The sequence below is a fragment of the Strix uralensis genome, chromosome 1, assembly GCF_047716275.1.
Source record: "Strix uralensis isolate ZFMK-TIS-50842 chromosome 1, bStrUra1, whole genome shotgun sequence".
In the NCBI taxonomy this organism is placed as follows: Eukaryota; Metazoa; Chordata; class Aves; order Strigiformes; family Strigidae; genus Strix; species Strix uralensis.
Window position 1 is genome coordinate 103,821,613 of NC_133972.1, and position 24,348 is coordinate 103,845,960.

The 24,348-nt window shown below is 40.6% G+C and overlaps 1 protein-coding gene across 17 annotated transcripts in view; it reads left to right on the top strand.

The window, feature by feature from the left end:
• LOC141946183 (poly(rC)-binding protein 3-like) overlaps positions 1 to 24,348 on the top strand; it is a 547,598-nt gene that overhangs the window by 484,524 nt on the left and 38,726 nt on the right. For all 17 annotated transcript variants that reach the window (XM_074875589.1, XM_074875578.1, XM_074875568.1 and 14 more), the window contains 5 exons: positions 9,096 to 9,119; positions 9,217 to 9,249; positions 12,441 to 12,557; positions 18,699 to 18,830; positions 22,740 to 22,868. In XM_074875589.1, coding sequence (XP_074731690.1) covers positions 9,096 to 9,119; positions 9,217 to 9,249; positions 12,441 to 12,557; positions 18,699 to 18,830; positions 22,740 to 22,868 — 435 coding nt within the window. The remainder of the gene's footprint in view (positions 1 to 9,095; positions 9,120 to 9,216; positions 9,250 to 12,440; positions 12,558 to 18,698; positions 18,831 to 22,739; positions 22,869 to 24,348) is intronic.

Below are 24,348 nucleotides of genomic sequence, written 5' to 3' on the forward strand. Positions count from 1 at the left end.
ATGTGCCAACATGAAAGGGGCAGCAGGGTCACGAATCCACTTTGGTCTCCATCTCATAGTGGTGGTGCAGGAGTCTCTGCTTCGTCCCTCTGGTACAAACCTGCAGAAGAAAAAATGCATCATTTCCAAAGGCACTGTGTGAAGGTGTGCGTTGATGAAACCGTACTGGGTGCAGTGAAGTCTGCCAGAAACCAAAGTAGAATATATTAATATAGAGGGTCTGAGGAAACTTTTAGAGAAGGGGGGAGGAATTAAAAAATAGAAAACAAAATGAATTAATAAAGTCAGATGGTTAGGAAGAATAAGAAAATAATTTACACATAGGATGAAAGAGAAGGGAAGACTGACAGGGAAGTAGGACTCTTGCCAAATACTGAGTGGTGTAAATTGGAGAGTTGAGGCAATTAGAAGATACATGTTCAGTGAGAGAAGGAAATCTGGAAAGCTTAAAAGGCTGAAAGGCATCAGATGTGGCAGCATCTAGAGAGTAGCACATTTGGGATATGCCGAGTTGGAGAGAAAGCTATTGCAGCAAAAACTTATGCAATTTTGGATGTATAGTGTTGCTGCATCGTGGGGCAAAGAGATTGTAATTACCTTACCATTCTTCTGGCAAAATCACACCTGCGGTTCTGTGCTCAACAGCAGGTGCCATGTGTGTGAATGATGTTGAAGACTGAGCAGAGGGGGAATTTGCAGAAAAATAACAAAGTTTTAGGAGGCTGAGAAGACTGTGTCTAGCTTTCTTCAGACATTCTCATAAATACCTGGAGAGAATAAATACGAGTGTAATGGAGTGTCATTATTTTGAATGATACAAGTGCTTGTGGCTAGAAATAATGGAATAAAATATATTTTTTAAATAAATCCTAATAAGGGAATCCCAAGAGAAATTCCTGATATTGAGATTTTTATGAGGTTCTGGAAGTCTCCTAAGTGGATTTTAAACATGTCTGGGGAAGAGCAGCTCATGTACTATGTATTGACAGAGGAAAGATGCAGTGACTGAGTAGAGCTTTTCCTTCCCTGATACCATTCACTCAGTGATATGTTTCTCATAGTTTCAGCAGTAGTGAATCAGAAAAATGTACCTGCAGTCAAATGTTCAGGTTTGGACAAAACCCTATCAGTGCCTTGATTTTTAAACTCTAGACTTCCAGTACTTACAGCTTAATTTTAGATGCCCTGAGGAGTCTATCTCCCAGTGGTTTCAGCAGAATGAGTGGCTCCCTTGTGGCACTGAAAGCACTGGTTACAGCAGACTTACATCCAGCTTCACTGGTGACTTTCAGACATGTTGGAACTATTTTATGATGCTATATATAGAATTCTTTACAAGAAAAAGAAAGAAAATTTAGACTCATTAAGGTGATTACTCACACTTAACAGCTCAAATATAGACAGAAGAAAATCATGGAGAAAATTGCCATTTTCATCAGTATAGATAATATAGTTTTAACATCAGGAATTTCTTTCAGTGGCCACTTTTTTGTGTCTGCTTAATTGCCCCCTGAAAGACTGTAAGGCAAGCACAGAAATAATTTTTCCCCATATTGAAGGTAATGGCCTTCTCCTTCCTCATTTTTTCTTTTATTTCTTACTTATTAAAATACAGAATACAGCAAAGTAGCTTTAAGAATTGCCTTGTCAGTAATTTAATCCAAGCCATAAAATGCCAACCAAGCCAATGTTTGTTCTGTTCTTTCTAGTTTCCACGAACTCTGTCAGGGTATTATGAGGATTGACTGTCCTGCCTATTGCTATTATAGTTCTTGTTTTGTTTATCTGCATTGCTCTGGTACCTGAGAACTCTAGTCATGGAACAAAACTCTGCGTGCAAACACACAACACAAGATGGATCTCCTCTTAGTGTGTTTGTAGTTACAGCTGAAAGTTTCTCACTAGCCTAAAAAATCAACAGAAAGGACAATGGTCTTTTTCCCCAGCGCCTGGGCACTGTATGTCCCCAAAAACAATCTCCATAGCTGAATTTTCCCACTTCCATCAAACAGGATCTCCTCGCTGGTCCACAGCTGTAGTGAACTGAGATTGCAGGAGGCAGACACCCTACTCAGTACTGCTGCTTCAGCATCACAGGCAGAGGGACAAGCAAAGGGACAGGAACAGTTTTTGGTTTGTTTTCTGGGGGGGGAGCCTGGGAGATTTGGTGTGAAATTGAATGTAAATTTGTTACCCATCTGCTATCAAAAAGCAAATGAGAAATCCCCATTGGCACAGCTGCCCAAAAACTGGTAGATAGACCAGTGGAAGATTCATAACACTGGCATCTCCATCAGAAAGACCGTAATTTGAAGGTTTCCTCATACACTACCAGATTTGTTAGCAGTGTCTCTGTCTCAGTAAGGGTTTGGACTGCAGTGCCTTACTAAATTAGGGCTGTTAGCATCAGCCAGTGACTACTGAAGCATCACCTAGGAACATAAAAACTTCCATGTCAGTGAGGCTAATCCCACATAATCCCAGAACACAAATCAGACTCTCAGTTTATTTGAGCCATTTGTTCCCTGAAGTAGACACGTTACATCATGTTTCCCAAAACTGACTTTTATTCTAGTCTTTGAAAAATGCTGATGCCCCACGTGCTCCATGCAGACACGTTGTTGAGAACATCTTCATGGAACATGTTCCTGGGGTCTTCCATGCAAGCATATTCATGAGTTTATACAAGTATTGGCAACTCTATCCTCAGAACAAGGAAAAGAGAGAAAGTTGGGTTATGTTATGCCTCTTTATGGATGGGAGAAAGACAACTGCTGCTAGTCTGGAAAACTTTATCAGTGCAGATGTTGTTTGATGTTGCCAGGATCCCTCCTTGGCGGATGTGCTTCCCCACCGTGGAAGGCTGTGTTTCTTTCCTTTCAGTGGTTTTCTAGCAGGCTTTTTTGTTTGTAGAGTCCAGTCCTACTGGTTCTACCTTATCCTTGCTCATAGAAAGCAGGTAAGTCTGTGCAGACAAAGCATTGCCTGAATAAATTGCAGGCTTTAGGATGTGGCCTGTGCTTTGTCAGATTCTTTGGGGAGAAAGTATATATTCTTAGTATTTCTTAAATGTATTCCTAGATTTCTTAAATGTGTTTTCCTTCTAGACATGGCTTTATCTCAGTGTTTCTGTGAGGTTAGTGTTCCATAGTGCTGATAACAGAAGCTGCATACCCTGTGGTAATAGAACAATGTCTGTGCTTTTCTATGGTCCTGGAATAGCTACCTGTTTTGTTTTGATTTCCTGGGATGCAGTAATTACTAAACTAGCCTCACACTTAGGAAAATGATGGAATTTCACACATTATGTTTACAGATCAATGGTTACTCTTTAAACCAAGGTTTGTTACCGTTTGTTAAGGCTCTTATTTTCTTAACATGACTAATTTCTTTCTTTTGTTATTCAAAAGGCACACTAGATAATTAATTAGGAAACAGCTTTCTCCTACAGCCTGTTTTATATCTTTGTTTAGTCATTCACCCATCAAGAGCCTTGTGAAAGCCTTGGCTCACAGACTTTGCTGCCACCTTTTGTTCTGCTGGTGCTGCCTTGCCTTCACCAAGGATGATGCAAAAGCAGCAGAAACAGCTTTCTGCTCTTTGATGGCTCCACCACTCCCCAAGTGTTCATTAAGAGCAAAACCCATCCCATTCATATGAGTAAGATGTGCAAATAACATTATATGCTGCATTTCAGCATGAAAACCATCCCCTGGTTCTACCATTGCTTTTCCTCATGTTATCTGTGATGAATTGGGTGGTTGGCTAGTAATATGCTTTATCAATACTGAGCAATCTTCCAGTGTTTGTTGGTGAGGTTCACCTCTTGTTGTTTTATCTATTTTATTAGAAAAGGCATACTAAAAAAAACATAGTCATAAATCAACTCACACACACACACACACACACACACCCTGGCTTGAGAATTATTTTCAGGCTATCTGAAATCAGCATGTACATTTTAAATTTTCCTGGGGTTTTCCAAAGTGACGCTGTTGGAGCCCAAATGTGGGACTGTCCTGCCAGAGATGTTGTCACCTGGAGATATGCCCTTTGGAAGGCATTACCTGGGCTGGGTACTCAGCATAATCTGAAACTTGGGCCCCTTTCATGAATCTCAGGATAGTCACCCCAAATTGCTGTCATTTCTTAAAGGAAAATTGATATCTATCTATTTAGTGCCTGCATGCATATATTGACTTCACACACAAATATATAAATGTGTGTGTGTGTGTGTATACATACATATCAGTGGCTGTAGGCACACGCACACTTGCAGCTTTTCAGAGGCATCCTGCTCATCCAGCATGGTTGCTCTGGCATATCTGCTTCTGGCAGGTGGCTGTTCATATGTTGAGGCCAAGGAGCTTGGGTAGCACTTTTAGCTCTGCCATCAGTCTGCCGGGTTGCCTTGGACCTATCTTCTCCCTCTGAGCTTTAGTTCCCTCATTTATAACTTCTTTTTTTCTGTGCACTGTTTTTCGATCAGCTACTGAAATGTGATTATATGAAACCCAGTAATTTTTATCATATAACTTATTTTCCCACTGTGTTTATGCATAGATGGTTAGTCAATGAATCAGTTTGAAATTGATCATAAATACATACCTTTAGTTTATATTCCTGAGCACTGGAAAACAGCAAATAGTTTAACAGTTATTAGTATATTCTAGTAGGCAATTATTTGCTAGGACAGCTAAATCAAATTCCTGTCTGACCTGCACTGAGGCTGAATTTGACATCAACTGTAGGATTCCTCTCACCAAACTTCAGGTATCTTAGTGTCAGTCTGGGCTTCTACTGCAGATGGAGGAAGATGAAACCCTTGGGAGTACACTACTTCTCTCCTCTTTTGGGAACAAAACATCCTCTATTATCTCTCTCCCTGGACTGCAGAGGAGGCTATGTGCCTGGCTTACACTAGACTTCTAACTTTTAATGAACTCATGTAGGTGACAGAAATCCCATCCCTTCAGTCTTATGCAGTTAACTACAGCACAGTTTGGTGTCTGGCTGATTTAGAAACATTTTCTGAAGAAGATTAAGCCCTCAAAGTAACCTTGGCTAGAAATACTGATAAAACTTGAGTGTCATAAAAATGATGTTAGGAATCTCATTAAGCACTAAACATAATTTAGGGTGATATAAGAATCTATATGAAACAAATATTGGACTGTATAAAGAAATATTAAAGGTTTGATGGAGTAGCATTGGTAGTTTGGAGAACAAGGTGTTAAAGAGTCTTCTGATTTAATCTGTGGCTGAAGTAGGTTTCTCATAATTAAAGATATGACCTGTTGTCACCAGTACTTGTGGAAGCTTTCCTAGAAAAAGCTAAGGCCCCAAAAAAGTCTGAAGTCACCATTTAGAACCATTCTAGATTTTTTTTTTTTTAGTGATTTGTATGGATCTAAAATTCTGGAAATATTAGCAATATTCATGTGAAGTTAATGTTTCTCTCTCCTCCTGTGTCCTTCCCTCACATTTCCAAGCAGAATCCCAGCTCCTAGTGCAGAGGGAGAGATGGCATTTGCTTGGATGTTTTGAAACTGTCTCCTTATAGAACAGGCTTTAAATTCATGCTTTGAGGAGGGGAAGGTTTGAAGTACTCCATAGCATTTACAGTGGCATTTGCTAGCATGTTCTAAGGAACTGGTCACCAGTCTCAGAATGTGTTTCCTCAGTGGGATTCACACTGTTCATTTGCTCAGTTCTTCAGCAGCTTGTATGCTTTGGTAATAACAAGGTGATGATCAGTCAGGTAGAATTCGTGTCCCCACTGAAATCAATACTAAAAGTCCCATAGACTTCAGTGGAACAAGCAGCTTAGGAATCCTAATATTTTATGCTCTACTCTGCTTTTTTAAATACTCCCAATTTCTTTGTTTGACCATCTTTTTTAGTAGGACTACAAACAGTACTTTTCTATTTTCAGAGAGAAAGTATCTTTTCCTATTTCCAAGGAAGATATCTTTGTACGTATTAGCCATGACCCATCCATACATTTCTGAAAGAGTGGCATCTGTCATTAAGACCCACAATGATCAAATGGATTGGGGCATCAAATGGATTTTGTACTAAGTGTATACTGGAAGAGCCTTGCAGGTTTAAGACCAGGACTACAGCTTGTAATGAAACTTCAGGTGTACAAAAAATGCAATTATACCATGGACTGAAATACAATTGCTTGCCCATAGCAAATGAAACACAATACTCTCACCCATACCAAAAGGTCCTTCTACCTCCTAAGAATCTGTTTTATGAAAGAATTTACTTCTGAAAGCTGGGACTGAGAAGAATGGAAAAACTTTTCAAGGTAAAACTGCTGAATGTGCTGAGTGGGCAGATAGGAACTACTAGACATGAGGGGTTCCCAAGGCTTAACCATCATTGAGACTCTTACTCCCTGTATTGTTTAATCCCATTCAACAGTTACAGGCAGGTTGGCAGAGTTGCAGTGATAATATTAAAAAATAGTAAGATCTTAAAAATTTTGTGGAATGAGTGTCCCAAATTTGTGTCACTGCTAACAAAAAAGCTGAACCTTATTAGAGAGCCTACACAGCACGCTGGTACATATATCTCAGCCACGGGAAGAGACATGACCTAAACCCACATATTAAGAGACACGGGATAATTTGGTCACAAGACACAAAACTGCAGTGAGTCTACATCATTCACTCCTCTTTGCACAGAGCTTCTTCTTTGCATTGTATGTGCAGATGTACGGATGTCTCACAGTCCCAGATCGACACAGGAAGATTTACCAAGAACAGTCGCACAGCTGTGTGACGTGTGAAGGTCTACTGCACATCAGCCAGCAGAACTATAGGTTTGCAAAGCAGAACTACTTCTGGAAGATTTGCAATGGCTATCTGGATAATACCTGTTCTCTGGTCAGTATGTACAAGAGAGCAGAATCCCATTTTGGAAGAGAAGTAGGAAGGGAAATAAAAAGGGGACATGAGGAACACAAAAAGTAAAGTTTGAAAATTAGCCTGAGAAGGGGCTTCACTGGGTTGAGGAACTTTGTAGATAGTTAGGCATTGACTTCAGTGGGTGTAAGACTGTGCTTGAAGAATCACAGACCCATGGAGGTTGGAAGGGACCCGCAAAGGTCTCCAGTCTGGTCTCCTGAATCAAGCAGATCCCATTGGAACAGGTTGCTCAGGGCCTTGCCCAGGCTGGGTTTGGACACCTTCAAGGATGGAGACTCCACAGCTTCTCTGGGTGCCTGTTCCAATGTCCAGCCATCCCCATGGTGAAAAGTTTTTTCCTCGTACTAAGTAGGAATTTGATGTTGCAACCTGCTTTCCTTATTGTACGCTACAATAAGATACCCCCAAGTCTTCTCTTCCTAAGGGTGAACAAACGCAGTTCTCTCAGCCTCTCCTCATGTGTCCTGTGCTCTGGTCCCCTGACCATCTTGGTGGCCCTGCACTGGTTTAATTTCAGTGTGTCCTTGTCTGTCTTGTACTAGGATCCCAAAACAGGACACAATCTTCCAGGCACGGTCTCACAAACACAAGGAGAAGGCCAGAATCATTTGCCCCAGCCTGCTGGCTACAGTCTTGCTAATACAGCCCAGCATTTGTGTGATCAGGGATGCACTGCTGATGCACTCATGTACTCATATTAGAGTTGTACACTGGGACCCTCAGGACTTTTTCTGCAAAGCCAGTTTGTACGTAGCAAGTTTTTGCCCAACTTGTTCTGCTGCGTGGGCTTGTTCTGTCCCAGACATAGTACTTTTCATTTGACTTTGTTATGCTCCCTGAGGTTTCTTTCAGCCCATTTCTGCAGCCTGTTTAGGTGACTCCAAATAGCAGCCATGTCCAGCAGTGTATTGACTGTTCCTCTCAGTCTGGTGTTATGTGCAGACTTGCAGAAAGCGCAAAGGAACCGTATGGCAAAGTTCTTAATTGAGATAGGTCGTCTTCTCACTGAAAAGTCTTTACATCTTGTGAGCAGCTTGTGAAGAGTTGCAAGCACAAGCAGCTTCATATTATGATCTTATAAATAACCTTCTGGTGAGAAATAGCTCTTTCAAGGTCACTGCAGGTAGTTCTCTATTTCACTCAAAGTTACTACCACTTTATCATGAGTCCATCGTTGGACAGAGCAATGGAGGACAATTTTTAAATCTTACTCTTTGGACTGTGTTTCAGGATGGGTCAGACTTAAGTACATAGACTGGGTCGGGGGGAGGGGAATGGTATATCATGTATCTGGGGCAGATCAGCCATGTGAGACAGTCTTTAACTGTTGAAGTAGATTTCATAACCCAAGTACAGGAAAGGAGTTTATTTTCCTTTAGCTGTTCTCCTCTCCATCAGATGACTACCAGTATGACATCACACCTGCATGATTTGTGTAACATGTCCAGACTATTCATTTTAGAGGTAGTAGCTTCATTTTTGCTACCTGTTGGTTTTATTCACCAAGCTTTTAACCTTTGGGATGTTGCCAGAACTGCCAAATTGTTCCCCTATTGTAAGTTCACAGGCACATTTCTCAGTATTTTCTGTCCCTTCATGGAAGATTGTGGGAGCTCAGTAGCAATTCCCAAATCCCTAAAAAGTGATTAGCAATTATTGTTCTGTAAGTGCTTAATAGGGAGATTAAGACAGGCCACCAGGTGTTTACACAATAACACTTGGTAGCATGGAAATTTAGCTCTAGCTATTACATGGTGTAAAGAGGGTAAATGCCTGCCCTCGGAGAAATCAGCAATTATTTTGATGCTTGTATTATATCCCATTTTCTCTAGCAGGTTGTGTGGTTCTATTATTTTTGAACTTTTCATTCCCTGATAGGGGTTTATCTGTGTTTTTAGTAGCAGGATTGATCTGTAACTACAAGATCAGTTTCTGTTAAAGGTATTTTTCCTGCACAATCAGTAAGCTGCAGAGCCACATTTTCAACCTACCCCTTTGTATCTAACATGGCATATTTGTATACAGCAACAATGGAAGGGGGCTATGCTTCACTTTGCAGGTTTGAAATAAGTGATGGTGAAATAGCTTAGGAACAGAGCAAATGCTCTTTTGTAGTGAATTGTTATCATTCACCGTGTCTTTTTTTTTCTGTTTCAGGAGGTTGGAAGCATTATCGGAAAGGTCAGGAAATTACTTTCTCTCTTTATTTTCATGTCAAAATATTGTATATCAGTTCAATTCATCAGCCCAGGCTAACTTTCTTCTGTTTCTTTAACAGAAAGGTGAGACAGTTAAGAAGATGAGGGAGGAGGTAAGACAAGCCTTGATGTCTTTACTTGCCTTTCTTTCCAGCTCAGAAAACAGGGAAATTCAGCGTGTACAGACCGACACTGCCATCAAGTGGGCAGTTAATTTAATATCACCATTCTTTGCAACTGGTGGTGTGTAAATGTGCTGGCCTAAATTAAACATTGTTGTTAATATAACCTCCTTATCTCCCCAGCAGTCTGGAGTCTTTCATTCCCATAGCAATATGTCTGCTGCTGTCTTATCTCAAGAACAGCTTAGCCAGCATGATGCTGTGCATCATAACCACTGTATCTTCCTTATACCAGCATCAGTCCTGCATGTGGGTTGGCCTCCTGGTAGAGAGTTTCCAAAATCTGAAACCAATCATTAGATTGACGTTGTGTAAAGTTTGAGGGTAGACACAAGCTTCAGCAGAGCTGGAGCCAGACTTGCATGAGGCAAAGTATCCCTCTGCCATGTCTTGACAAAGCCTTAACTTTTTATTGTTTTGCAGCTGTGAGTAAGATGTGGACAGGGCAGACCTGCACACCTGCCATTCACATCCTTTGAAAAGGTTGTAAACAGAAAAAGGCTAAATAAAACAGGGCACTGCGTGAACCTCAGTCTCCCCGGTGTTGGCAGGCTTCTTTCCCTGCCACAGAGCAAACTGCACTGTCTTCAGAGGATTGTGCCCAGGTGAAGGTTACAGACCCACACTTGTCCTGCAAGGCAGTTCATCTTACCTGGAGATCCATGTAATTTTCCTTCTTTGAAGCAAATGCTAAAAGCATAAGTCAAAAGACAATCCTACTGTGTAAAACTTTAGGAGTGCAAAGTGTATAGAGGATGCCTCAAGAAAAGTCAGTTTGGTTCTGGTAAATCTGCAGTGCATTACTACATCAGCTGCTTTGTTGTTTTATACACTGATGGAAGGTCTGTAGCAGGGAAATCTCAAAGTATTTGTAGTAAATAAAATTGTTGAGATCCATCTTTAAGTATGCACAATAGGGTGTTCATTCTCAGGCTGACTGAGTTCAGAGCTCCTTTTTTGATGATAAGAGCTTTCACCCTGTTTTCACACATAAGCACATTTGCTAAGACTTCACAAAAAATACAAGAAAAAAATGTTTCAAATATACTAGGTAATCCTGCCAGTTGATTAAACACATTTTAGTTTAATTATTAATTATGATCCTGGGCAGATGTCTTTGGATATAAATTGCATGCACAAAAGGGAAGCCATCACTGGAGAATGCTCCTGACTTCTGAGTTAAACATCTTAGAGAAGAGTTATGATCCCTAGCTAGTTTTTCAAGATAAATATCAAATGTACTTCTTCCACTCCTGAAAACCTACTGTCATGTACGTGTGGTCACAAGAGGCTGTATTTGTTTAGTTGATTTTTTAAAATAAAGGAATTATATGCATAATATGCAGGAGAGGCAATGTCTCCACGTGATGATAACCTGGTTTTTCTTTAAGTAACTACCTTCTTCAGTACTTTTTTAAAAGCAAAATGCAACTTTTTTTTTGCTTTCCTGACAGATGTGGCAAGTTGCATGCCACAGTTTCATGGAATGAAATGCAACTCTGTCTTTCTCTGTCATCAGGGAGATGTCAGAGACAACTTTGGGCCTAAAGAAAAGTACAAAAACCTCATTTTTGTGCCCTGTGATTGTTAACTTCCTACACAGATATGGAGGCTGCCTCATAACATTTTAATTGCCATAGCTCTGTTTTGACCAGTCATCTACTGGAAGAGTAACATCTGTGAATTTTGGCTGCCACCGATCCACAGTGGAGCGATCTTTCAGACAAGCTCCCATGGTTCTGGTTTCAAAGGAAGAGCCATGCTTCACGTAAAGGCGTCCATGGGACGGGCAGGCCTGCCTGCTGCAGGCAGCTCTGCCCAGCATGGCACCTGGCATGCTCCCTGCCTGGCTGAGTCCCATGGCCCTGGGTTCGTGTGTGCTGGCAGCAGCCACCGGACATTGCCACCATCATGAACAAGCCCTTGACCCTGATCTTCCTGATCCAGTGCTGGTGTTTGATGAGGGCAAGTCCCACTCAGGTTGGCCTGTCAGAAGAAGTGCCTGCTGCCCTTTCTTACGTATAAACGCTGAGTATGTCTGGCAGCCAAGTCTGTGGCAGCAAGATTTTTCTATCCACAGTGTTGGGTTCATTTTTTTTGTTGTGTTTGGTTGCTGTCATATGGGGAAATACCTTGCTGTTGAGCGGGAAGCGTGCACATGAATAAGGGCTCAGACACACAGCACGTTGCCTGATTCATGGTAACCTTGAAGGCAAAGGGCCAAATTAACCCAGATTATCTCACATTTTCTACAGGCCCAGATCCTTGAAAAGGTCAGTGCCTGTGGATGAGTTGAGGCTCCAGTGGCTTGTTAGACTGCATTAACACATTTCCATGCTTGAAACCTCAGGGAAAGCATAGGGTGGGTCTTACCTGAACTGGCTTTGATCATTATCTTTACCAAGATCCTCTTAAATATATTTACATCCAGTTTAACATTTTTCTCTGCACTGGCACAGTGACATAAAGAGGACTAAGGATACCTCAGAGTCGTGCTGGCTTATCTCCAAGACTTAGGTTTTCCAGCTCCTCCCAGCAGGCTCCTTGCCTTAAGGAGATAACACCATTACTCTTGGCCTGTCCTATCACTAGTCTTTTAAAGGGTTGTTCAGTGCATATTAATTGACTGCCTTCACAGGAAACACATCTATAAGGAACCTTCTCCACAGTGCAAAGCAATGCCCCAGCTAGAGAGATCAAGCCCTGCCTTTGAGTCTCTGAACCAAAAAGGTGCATCTTTCCTGGGAGATGCTGATGCTCCCTGAAAACAACAACCTCATCTGAAATTCTGCAGCTCCCGTCCTACTTGAGGTTAACCCTGCAAGAGGGAAGGGAAGAGACCTGATTATGCAATTATTTGCAACTTTGAGTTGCAGAAGCGCTATTTGCATACTGTGATGAAGGCTGTATAAGTATTTACCTAGACAGAATCCGGCTTCCCGCAGTTAGATGAATTTTTGGAGTGTGATCAGTTTATGCTGAAATTGTATGATGTTGGGGCTGCAGTAGCAGGGCAGTGAACTAGATGCCTCAAGATATTCCTTCCCAAACTGTATCCCTAATCTTACATAGTTTGCTCCCCAGGAAGTATAAATTTGAAAAATATTTGTTCTTTTTGACAGAGTGGTGCTCGAATCAATATTTCAGAAGGCTCCTGTCCAGAGAGAATTGTGACAATAACAGGCCCAACAGACGCAATTTTTAAAGCTTTTTCTATGATTGCACTAAAATTTGAAGAGGTAAGCAAATAAAATACTTTTTTTCTCTCTTCAAGTTGAAATAAAAACATTGTTTGAATTTTCTCATGTTTGCTTTAATGTTAAACATGATTTGTTTAATGTTCTATTTAATAGCAATGAAAGTGGTTGTATTTTTATAAATGCTTTTGGCAGTAACGCTAAAGAAAAATAATGGGTCAATTTACAAGCTGTTTGATCATTTCTTTTGCTTTTTGGAGGCTTCAGGGAAAAGCAATTGCTGCTAGTAATGTGCACTAATGGTAGGAAAAATGTCTTGGAAAATTTCTGGTCCCATTGTGGGTTTGATTTGGTAAGAATAATTGCCTAACTTTTAGCTCTGTTTTTATATGATTCCATTTGGTATTGATGTAAATGTTATATATGTCAAAATGAATATATAATTCATTCAATTATATGATTGCCGATTACCATATTTAAAGCTTGGCTTTTAAAATTAATTAAAATAATGGCACTAAGAGTAAGTGAAGCAAGAGGGTGCTCAATTTACTATAGAATTACCGTTCTGTGCAGATATCATAGAATCATAGAATGGTTTGGGTTGGAAGGGACCTTAAAGATCATTTAGTTCCAATCCCCCTGCCATGGGCAGGGGCACCTTCCACTAGACCAGGTTGCTCAAAGCCCCGTCCAACCTGGCCTGGAACACTTCCAGGGAAGGGGCAGCCACCACTTCTCTGGGCAACCTGTTCCAGTGTCTCACCACCCTCACAGGAAAGAGTTTCTTCCTTATATCTAATCTAAATCTGCCCTCTTCCAGTTTAAAACCCTTATCCCTCATACTATCACTGCACTCCTAAATTACTGGGATCTCCTCAAGTTTCATCAACCAGCTGTAATTAGTTGGATCAGTTAATGGGAAACCTCACAGAAAAGGCAGCAGGCTACAGAACATGAACCCTGGTCACTCAGGAGAGCATTTAACTCCTTTGACTCTTGAAAATCAGATGTCCACTCCAGGTATCTCTCCTGTCCTTTGTGGATAGACAGAGGCCCCAGCAGAAGGCAATTTACCTTCTGCTAAAGGAAGAGTCTGCAGATGGTTGGACTGAATCACCTGCATCAGGAGAAAGGGTCTATGTCCATCAGTGATTAAACTAGAGGGATTTGAATCCCTTTCTTAAGAGTACTTATTTCTCCAAGTCAGTGAGGTTAGTCTCCTCATCTCCCCATAGCACTGTGAGATGCCAGCATTGATGGGAAATATCAGCATGTGCCTTTATTTACCCAAGGTGATTGTTCACATTTAGTAACAAGACTAGAAGAGAGCTTGTGGGTCATCAGATGCAGTTATCTTCTAGCATAAGCAGTATGTCTTGGAATCTTCTTCATAGTAAGATCAAAAACAAGTTAAGATTTTTGTTTCTAGTTCCTGATACTTATTCCACAACCTCAGTTCTCTGATAATTAGACACCTTCTTTTCACTCCTCACCCAAAGTTATTCATGAGCAGTTTATGCAACTTTGTTCCTGTGCCAGCACTGGCCTTTAGTTTAAACAATTCTCGCCTTCATCCCTGAGGATTCCCCTCTTAGACATATTTTTAGAAGGCAGTCTTATTCTCTCACACCCTTGCTTTTGCCAGAGTAAGTGAGGCAAGCTCAGTCTTTCAAAGGTTGCATTCCCCACCCTCTCATGACACTAGTACTCCCTTTCTACCTTTTCCCAATTACAGTTTGTATTAAATGTATGTGTTAATTGTGGACAGGTTGCAAATGAAGTTCCACAAGGGCTTATTTAATGGCACTAACAGTCCTCTGTCCTGGCAATCACGCCAACATATCCCTACCGCTGCTGGAAATGCCTCACCTCCTACTAGTGTAATGCTTTGCACGCAACCATGCTGTGCCTGGCGGGTATCCCCAACTCCTGCTCAGGTGTTTTCAGTGGGAACTTCTTTGGTCTTGGCAGACATTCCTGTCAGCCCTCAGACAAAGGACCCTTTTTTTTTCTACTGCAAATATTAATCCCATTTATATTTCTCCAATCCTTCATGGGTTTTCAGATCTTCCTTTGTGATATTCCAATCTCTCAACATGTTGATAAAGTACCCTGGTTTTGTGACATGGTATATTTTATAAAAATGCTATTTTTTTTTCCTTACCAGTTATTAATAAGATAATAACGACATTGAGGTTGAATCCTGCAGAACCAAACAAATAATTGTCTCCAGCCCAATTTTAAAACCACCTGTTGTCATCTTCTTCTCAACTTTATCTCCTACCCATCTTGTACCAATCCCTGTTTCTTCTAGCTTAAGAGGCAGTTTCGTGTATGGTACCATACCCTCCAATCTATGGAGACCTGGAGCGAGCAGCCTCTACATGAAAAACATGTCCTGCTCAAGGTCTTATTCTGAAAAATGCTGAGGGAATCATTAACAAAGATAATCCCTGCTAGTTCCCACCAAAACAAGTACTCAGTGGAAATTATGCTGCATTTCTCATAAAAACATCAAACACTGCACAGCATCAGATTCCCCACCCTACTACCCAACACCACGTTGTCTTTGAAAGTGCTGTAGCTAGCAACAGGCAAAGAAATCTGAAATTCAGGCATCTGACTGGATTTTATGCATATTTGCCCTTGTAGATTTTAGAGGGTAGTCTGGACTCTTCATGTGCATATTAGCAAAGGGGTATTAGCGTTCCCTGCAGATAAGGTACTGCGGTTATATTCTGAAATATCTGTATTTAGTTTTAATATAATTGGCTTCTGGTATATTTAAAAAAACAGTGGTAAAGAAAAATGTCTCATATAATCAGTTAGGTTTCCTATAATTATTCCTGTCAATAAAATGAGATAACTGTAACACTTTGGAGGCAAAATAAAGTAATGTTTCAGAAATTACAAATGAGCTAGCTACCAAATGTTATTTTTTATGCATGTCTTTTTGTTGGAGATTTCTTCAGCCATTTAAAAAATTGAAAATCCGAGAGCAGACAGTGCCTGGCCCAGCTCTGGTTATTGCAGCTACCTTCAAACAGAACAAAAAAGATACATGTGTGAGACTGACAGTTTGAGGGATTTTTTGGTATTTGCTATGCACGCCCACACGAAGCATTTTGACATGAAGCCCTTGAACCCTTAATTTCAACCCTACAGCTATATAGCTGGGGATAAGCAGGTCTAGGAAGACGTGGGAGCCCTGGAATGCTTTTCTAACATTAGCAAAAATCTCAAAATGAGTCAGAAAGAGGAAAAAAGGCAAGATCTGGAAGAGTGTTCTCTGTACGGATGCTCTTCAGCCTTATATTACTCTGCTTTGACAGCCTTCCTAATAAAAGTTGATTTGCTAGCAGCCTGATGATGAATTTGCCAGCTAGGTAGGTAATTACATAAACAACTAAAGTATTCACTGCAGAGGAAAAAGAGAGATGTTAAAAAATGGCAGTAAACCAGGCAGACCGCTGGAGTTGCAAGAGAGGACATTTTAGAGCAGTGATTTCCAGACTGGAGGCTGAGACCTAAGAAATGCAAATGTAAGTTCACTGGTGAGTGGGACAGCTCTAGTTTTGGGTATAAATATGCATAATCCAATAGAAGCATGTGGTAGTTAAGTGCTGGAAAAACCAGCAGGCAGACCTCAGTGGTCAGACCTTCTCCAAATAAATAAGAGAAAGTTTGGTGGAATCCTTGTTCATCCTCAAATATTTGTGAAGAAATTGCTCAGCTCTGGGAATAAGGAGGAGAGAAGGGCAAGGTGATTAAAGCAATTGAGATGATGCCTTTTTGACAAATGCTATCTCCTGCTGCTACAACTAAGGTAAATCCTGTGGTAGTCATTACGAAGTGAGGAGCCACCTCACAGACTCGTACTTGCTGTGGAAATTGGCAGGTTTAACATTTTAATTTGGAACCCAATAAAGAAGAATATTGCTACATTTTTCCCTGGAGGTTTGATAGATTTCCGAGCTGCCAGATTTGCTTACCTTGTGGGATGCCAGGAGCTAGAGATGCTGCAAGGCTTCAACACTGGGAGCTGGCTCCCCTACCATTTCTAGGCTCCCAGTTAGCCCATCCTGGCTGAGGAGCAGCCCAGGCAAGCAGGCAGAAAGCCATGCAAGGTCTGGCTCTAGTGTCTGCCAGAGCCCTGAGGAAATGGATGCAGTGCCACAGAAAGACAGAGGTTAAAGAAATAGGAATCTCCCAGTTTGAAAGATGACTGTTCTGTGAGGTCTCCAGCCAGTGGGAGCCTGCAGTTCTAGAGGGGAATTTTTCTGTTCATTTCTCTTTTGTTATGATTTTAAGCTGAACTAACTCCATTATGCACCCCACACTGCTGAGCCTGCATATTTAGATTTTGCTCTTTTTGAATGATGAGGAGAAAATAAAGAGAAAAGTGTCTTCGACTTTTTGTGAAGTGCATTTGAAGGCAGTAAGCGCAGTGAAGGCTTTGAGGCCAGGCCACATATGATATGGAAGTAGGAGATATTATGAGGGTCATGCTGGGTGGCTTAAGAGGGTTATTTACCTACATCTGGATGATGGTGTGCCTCCACTTGGCACAAACATGATATAGTGAGATGGCATCTTCCAGCTGAAAAATTGGCTTGGCTTGGACTTTATTTCAGATACATGGGTGCCTGCAAAATTCTGTTATCCCTCTTGCTTTATTTTGGATTATCTCTTACTGACACAGGCACTAAACAAAATGTGAGTTACTGGCTGGCAGAGGAATGATTTGATAGCTGTATTGTGGCATGCAGCAATGCCTCATTCCGTTCAAGACTTTTTTTCTTCTCTTTTAAGCTAAGCAAGGTCACACTGATCCATTTCTCGGGTGGAATAATGCTGCCATCACAAATGCAGAGGTACTGCAGGTATCAGTGCTGGTGTCACTGAGCTCCCCCACCAATTCAACAAGGCGTGCAGAGTTGTTTAAAGTGCTTGTTTGTTGTTTTTTTTTTTAATTCAGGGTCCTGATCACACAGTATAGGCACTTTTTTTTGTTAACATGTGGTAGTCTTGATACGCGAAAATCTGGGGAAACACATCAGTTCTGTCTGCTGGAACTCTCGTTGCATCATAAATGAGTTAAATGAATATGAAATGCATGTTTTCTGTCATTTGTGTCCTTTCAGGTAGCATTTCTGTAAAGGGTGTAATAGCTGTGCCATGCCACCTCACAGATGGATGAGATGCTCATTTCAGCTCACAGATACTGTTAGCAAACCACATTGAGATTCTCATGAGTTGTTGGACAGGTGCTATGTAGCTTGAGGCTTTTTTGTTTTGTGATGCTCTCAACAGCATCCCATTGATCAGTGGGAAGATAAGCTTTATCTTTTCCTCTGTGATGTAAGACATTACGAGGGATTGTTTTGTCTTGCCTAGAAGATTTTGAACTATCAAAATGTGTTTAAAACAATGTAAACCTTGCAACAAGTAGTGTATTGAAATGTTGATGAAAACCTGCAGTATAGTCTCATTGGATGAGATACACAGATATGGGTTACTTTACCTGGATACAGGTAATTGCTGTTCTGCTGAGCTCCTTGTACTCTGGTTACATAACTGTGATGCAAGAGATTTTTGAAATTATGTAACACTGCAAATATTTATGCATCTGCTACAGAAAAGAAATTAAAACGCAGGGGCAGCAAATTCTCAAAATAATCTGATTTTCTCTGCTTCAGATTATTCACAGATTCGTCATTCCCATTTTTAACCTTTTTTCTTTGTATCAAAACTGACAAGAAATTGCGTGAAATGTAACTTATTGTTTAGTAGAAGTGTTCTCATTGAGATGGTGGAAAAGACACCAAATCAGGATTTGAGGGCCTGTGAACTCAAAAGCCTCTTTATCTTTTCCATCTGCTTTGGCGGGTCTAATGACAGACACCACCTCCTCCTGCTCCTCATCTTGCCTCAGAGACTGTCCTCTGGTCCTGCAGTGTGGACCTGCAACACCAGACAGCAAAAGGGTTCCTCTAGCACAAGCTGCTTGTGCTGTTCGTGCTCACAGCAGAGCCGGCGGCTTTACCTGCAACAGAAACAAACCACAGCTGGTTGCACGCTCCCCAGGTCTTCACGAACAGCTTGGGCATTTGCTCTGAGCCCTTCAGTCCTTACCAGGAATGACAAATCCTCCACTAATTCTTTCTGACGTTGTGATTACAGGACATAAACGCTTCAATGACAAACAGCACGGTGACAAGCAAACCACCTGTGACACTGCGGCTCGTCGTCCCGGCAAGTCAGTGTGGATCTCTCATAGGAAAAGGAGGTTCCAAAATCAAAGAAATCAGGGAGGTAAGTCTTGGGATGTCTGCCAGGAACACTGCCTAACTCAGCGTCCTACCACAGTGTGCTCTGCCACCATGGGCCACTTGCACTTTGCTCATCGCACAACTGTGAGCACGTGCTGAGTGAAAGGCCTGGAAAAGCCTGGCTCTGGGGGAAGCAGGGGCCCAGCACAACTGTACCTTTCTACCTTCCTCGAAGCTGAAGACCGTATGTGAAATAAAGAAACAGCTTTACATATTAGTCTCCGATGCACAATTTAGCAAAGCAACAGTTTAGCAACAGAAATAGCTCGTCCAGTTCTCTTCGTGCACAGCCCCTTCCCGGCAATACTCAGGTGATCCCAAGTTGGAGCGTTGCTTCTATTTCCAAATTAGTTACTGCCCTTGCAGCCAGAGAAGGGCCTGAGTATCACTGGGGAGTCCAGGTTAGTAGATCAAATGCTTGATCTACTTTTTAGAAAAAATCCATTTTCATACTCCTTTCCTGTTTCTCCCTAATCTCACTGTGCCACAGGTGACCTGATTTCATGTATTCCAAACCCGTATTGACTTTTTTTTAATCCAGACTTTATCGAAAGGTATTCATGCAATATGCTGTGCTAGTGGTCACTTTTTCCTTTAACCAGAAAATGCAAAAATTACCATACAGTGACAGTTTTAATTCTTCTATACATGACTGTAACAACATAGCACATGCCACGCCAAGGATCCAATGTTTGTAATCAGTCAAACAAGAAAATTAGGTGCATGCTCAGTTATATAGACAAAATCTGAATAGGACCTTTCAGAAAAATGAATTTTTATTCTGGAGAAAGTGACAGTACTCCTTCTAAATTTGTATTCATTCCAACATAGAATGAGGTGTTGAATATCAAGATAACATGTTGAACAAATTTTTTATTTGATTGTGTCAAAACAAAAGCTTTTGACAGGCTTGACCAAAGTGAAACTTACTTTTGTATCTAAAATGTAGATTCAAGACAGTAGGTTTCAGTGAGATTTTATGTTTTCATTTGAAATGTGAAAAGAAGTTTACAGATATTTTTCTATCAAAGAAAATTTGATCAAATGTCAAAAAGGAGTGTAAAATACTTCAATCAAAATTTTATATCCAGCATTTGCTATGAAATGGTAGTTTATGGTAGCTTTGGAAGTAAAGGAGATGATAGAGGACAGTTAAGGGTCTCATCCTTTCAAGACTTTCAAGTTCTTCCAAATTATTTCATTCCGATTCCAATTTGGTTGTCCCAGGAGTTTTTTTTTAACAAAGTTCCCTCTGAAGGCTTATCTTCGCCTTTCAGAATTTGGCCACTACTGAAAGGGTCTTTTCTCTCCTTGCATACAGGGAAGTAAAAGCAGTGTGTACTGCTTCCATTAGCTGACAGAGCTGCCAAAAGCTGTTTCAGAGTTTTTGTTGCCAAGCAAACAACATGTTGTCCCTCCATGTGCCTATTGCTTTGTAAACTGTGTTCATGGAAACACGCATAGTTTGTCTGCTGTAAACTCACAGAAAAACAGTTGAGAGATCTGCAGTTTGAAGGGAGTCTCTGTGCTTACTGAGACCTGCAAATAAAAAGCAATTACAAATCAGATTTTTTTTTTTTTTCTTGGAATCTGTTATTTTTTATCAGAGTCCGGGAGCTATGCCTCTCAGTAGTCCTTACAGTCAAACAAGCTTTAGAGATGTGGAAGAAAGGAGTCGCTTGATGACACTGAGGGGAAGAAAACATTCTTTCTGTGCAGATGTTAGGGTCACAGGAAACCCTCTCTCTCAATTTCTTTAATCCCCAAAAAGCTTTGTCAGAGAACTCTGTATAGATGGTAGAAGATACTTGTGTGTTGAAGTGCGTTTTCTGGGTAGAAGGAAGGTGTTCAGTTTTCCTTATGCATGGGACATTTCTGGCTCAGATTCTGGACATCCACCAGACTGTTGGTGTTCGCAGCAGTTCGTGTCTGGCAGGCAGCAGGTGAAGCCAGGCTAAAGCCTTGCCACTGAAGGAGCCAGAGCTACTGTCAGAGCACACAGTCGGAGGTGACCTCAGCCACAAGACATGATTTCTCTTGGTTGTTACAGATCTCTTAGGTGTCCAGGAGAATTGTCAGGCAGCAGGAATCCAGCTGATTTCTTAGTTACATTAAAATAGGAGCAGGCGTGAGTGTGAATCGTGTGCTGGTGAGTACTTAGCTCTAGATTTTACAGCTGTCAGTACTTTGGATTTTATTTTAAATATTGGTAACCTTATCCAGAGCACTCAGTGAGTGCTTTTAGGACATAGATTTTTTAAAGGTGAGATTGGTCTGTTGGCCTGTGTACATTAAATAACTGAAGTGATTATTCTGGTGAGCATAGTTTCAAAAGCAATTGCCTATTAGTCTAGTACAAGGAAGTAAAAGGATAAAGTTTGGCCAAATAGGTGTTTTGATAAGCCTAATGTAGTGAGAAGTCACACTGCACATTTTCTTAAGCATAAGAGTAATGGACAAAATATTACTCATATTTTGTTGCTGACATATGACCAAAGTCAAAGAATAAACAAGATTGGCACTGGAAACAAATGCATGAATGACTGCAGTATTTGGCAGAATATTTTGTGCTAGATATACAGATACCCAGAACTGTACATTAAACAGCAAATACGATCAAACAGAAAAAAGAAGAAGCATCCAGCTCAAGGTGTGGTCCAATTTCATCATCACACAACACACTGAGCGGTAATTGCACAAGGATGATCTTTTGTGTTCAGTCATGTACCCAGGAACAACGTGTAGGGTTGCAGTACTGTTTTCCAGATAAGATTATCAAAAAAAAGAAAAGAAAAACATGACTGATTGATCAGATTATGGCAAAATTCCAAAGGCTATTATACGGCAAGGAATTGATATTCTGGCCTTAAACAGCACTAGTGAACAGAAGATGCAATCAGTAATTTAATCAGTCTTTGGAAAAAAAGAATAATGCGTTGTATGTAACCAGCAGGAAAACAAATTAACTCCTTGCTGACTGACACAAAGTCAATGGTTACTGAAAATACTTTTTTAAAAAACCCAGAATATTGCATTGTGATAACAGTCAGGAATAGATTTTGTTTGTAATATGTGAAAGTGCTAACTCAATATGAAATGCCTGGGTTTTTCTTTATTGACTTAAAAGGTCTTCCAGGATGTTTGTGAAATAATGCCAGGGATTGTTTAGGCCTCATGTATTTTTTTCTTTCTTTGGGTTGTTTGGGGTTTTTTTTTTGTTAACTAAGAAACATTAGTGCCAAGATCAAATTTCTAAAAAAATAAAACAAAACTGGCTCATTACCTCCTTGGGTTCATTAATGAGCTAAAAGTTGATGATGTGCATATATTTAATCAACACTAATTATAATTTGGAAGTGCTTCTGTACCATCCTGGGATATTCCAGAGCATAAGGCAGCCCCAAATTTCATCCAGAGACACAAGTCAGCCATCAGTGGGTTAAAGAACCATTTATCTGCAAGTCATTTGATTAGCAGATCTTCTTCAATTATCAGCATTTTTTTCCTTTCTTTTTTTTTTTATTATTGAAAAGTACTTCATTTCACCTTTTTCATTTTTTAGTCACTACTGAAACTGGCTGTCTTTGAGAGGGTTAAAAGACTTGTAATGGAATTCAGGTCACAGTTTGATTCATTAACAGCTACTGAGGACTAATCTTCCTAGGACAGGAGTGTTTGCAGATGGGCTTGAACAGGCAAATCCATGTCCAGCCAGACCCCAGTTATCCTGTGTGGGCATAAGTTTACATGGGTACTCTACCACCTATCTAGCACAGAAAAGACAAAAAATTTAGAGGTGCATCCCCTCCATCACATCAGTGAATCGCTGGCTTTTGAGAGGTGCCGTTGCCTGCCCGACCGTGACGCTCTCTTTGCTTTGTCTCTGCTCAAGTCCACAGGAGCCCAGGTGCAGGTAGCAGGGGACATGTTGCCAAACTCGACGGAGCGCGCAGTGACTATATCGGGCACTCCCGACGCCATTATCCAGTGCGTGAAACAAATATGCGTGGTTATGCTGGAGGTAAGTGAGTGCATGGCATATCACCTCTCACTCAGGAGATGCTCAAATGCATCATTAATTTTCAATTGCCCTGGGCTCGCCAGGGGTGCTGCCTGCCCTTCCCACACCAGGGAATTCAACAGGACTTTGTTAGACTGTGCCCTTCCTGGTGTTTGAGAGCCTCTCACAGCAGGGTTTAGCAAAGACCAGGGCTGTCATGACACTGTCAAACAACAAACCGGCTCCAGCATGGAGCTGCAGCCCATTCTGAGAGAAAAGCATTTTATTCTGGTGCAGAATAGGGTAGAAAACATCTAGGTCTTTATTTAAATAGAAGTAATCCTGACTAGTGTGATTTAGATTTACCAGTAAGTTTTGGTCGAGTCATTGTATAAGGCCAGAATGTTTCATTTTGATGGCAGTTTTTTAGCTCTTAGATTAAATGATACAAAATTAATTTATATAAAAATCTGAGCATTTTAACCCTTTCTGAAAATGCCCATAATTTCATGCAAGTACCTTTCTTAAATGACTAAGTTGCCAATAGAAGTTTGAAAAAAAAAAAATGTCAGCAAATAAAAATTAAATACTTTGACCTAGTAACCATAATTTTTGACAAGGAACATGAAACATCTCTGCTTTCATCACATTTTCTGCTCAAAAAATTTTCTGTGTTTTTTTGTTTTGGTTTATTTTTCTTCTTAAGTCTAGTCAAAGGCTGTCCCATGATGATCTTTGACACCCTACTGTTGTGTTATTCTTTAAAGAGTGGAGAAATTGGAGTGTTTGAGACAGCACTATGACTCTTGACTGTTCAGAAGTATGCAATGCATCAAAATGACATACAGCCTTTGCATTAAAATGTCATATGGCCTAATGCAAATAAAAGCATAAAAACTAATAAATCCCCAGTATTTTACTGGGGGAAAGTGACTCTTGCTTCAGTTTTTGCTGGACTACTGTGAGGAAGGAATTTCTTCATAAAAATGCAAGAGAACAGAAAGTTAATATTAAATAATAATTTTTGTTTGTTAGAGATGGAGTACGTGATGGCAATAGTTATCAGCTTTGTGAATACAGAGTGTAGTCTATTGTCCAAGTGACATTCATGGAATAAATAGTTGTTTGCTAAAAGAAGATGAGAGAAGCCACTTCTCAAAACCAGAGAGACACAGTCCTATTTTCCCACAGGTAGAGCCACTTTTTAAATAACCAGTTTTGACATCAGTACATATTTTTAGCGTTAGGCAAATCACAAGCAGCACTATGAAGACACTGGCTTAACTACTGTTTGCTGCATCAAATGTTTAAGAAAATGAATGTTCTCTAATTTGCAGCATATATTTAATTTGGCAACAAACACTTTCATTTACATGAAATAGGTAACTATATGATATTAATTAATGGAAATTATATTGTTGTTACCTTCTTTAGTTGTAGTTAATGCACTGAAATCAAGGCACCATTCTGCTAGGGGTTGCACAGATGGCTTGAAGCCTTT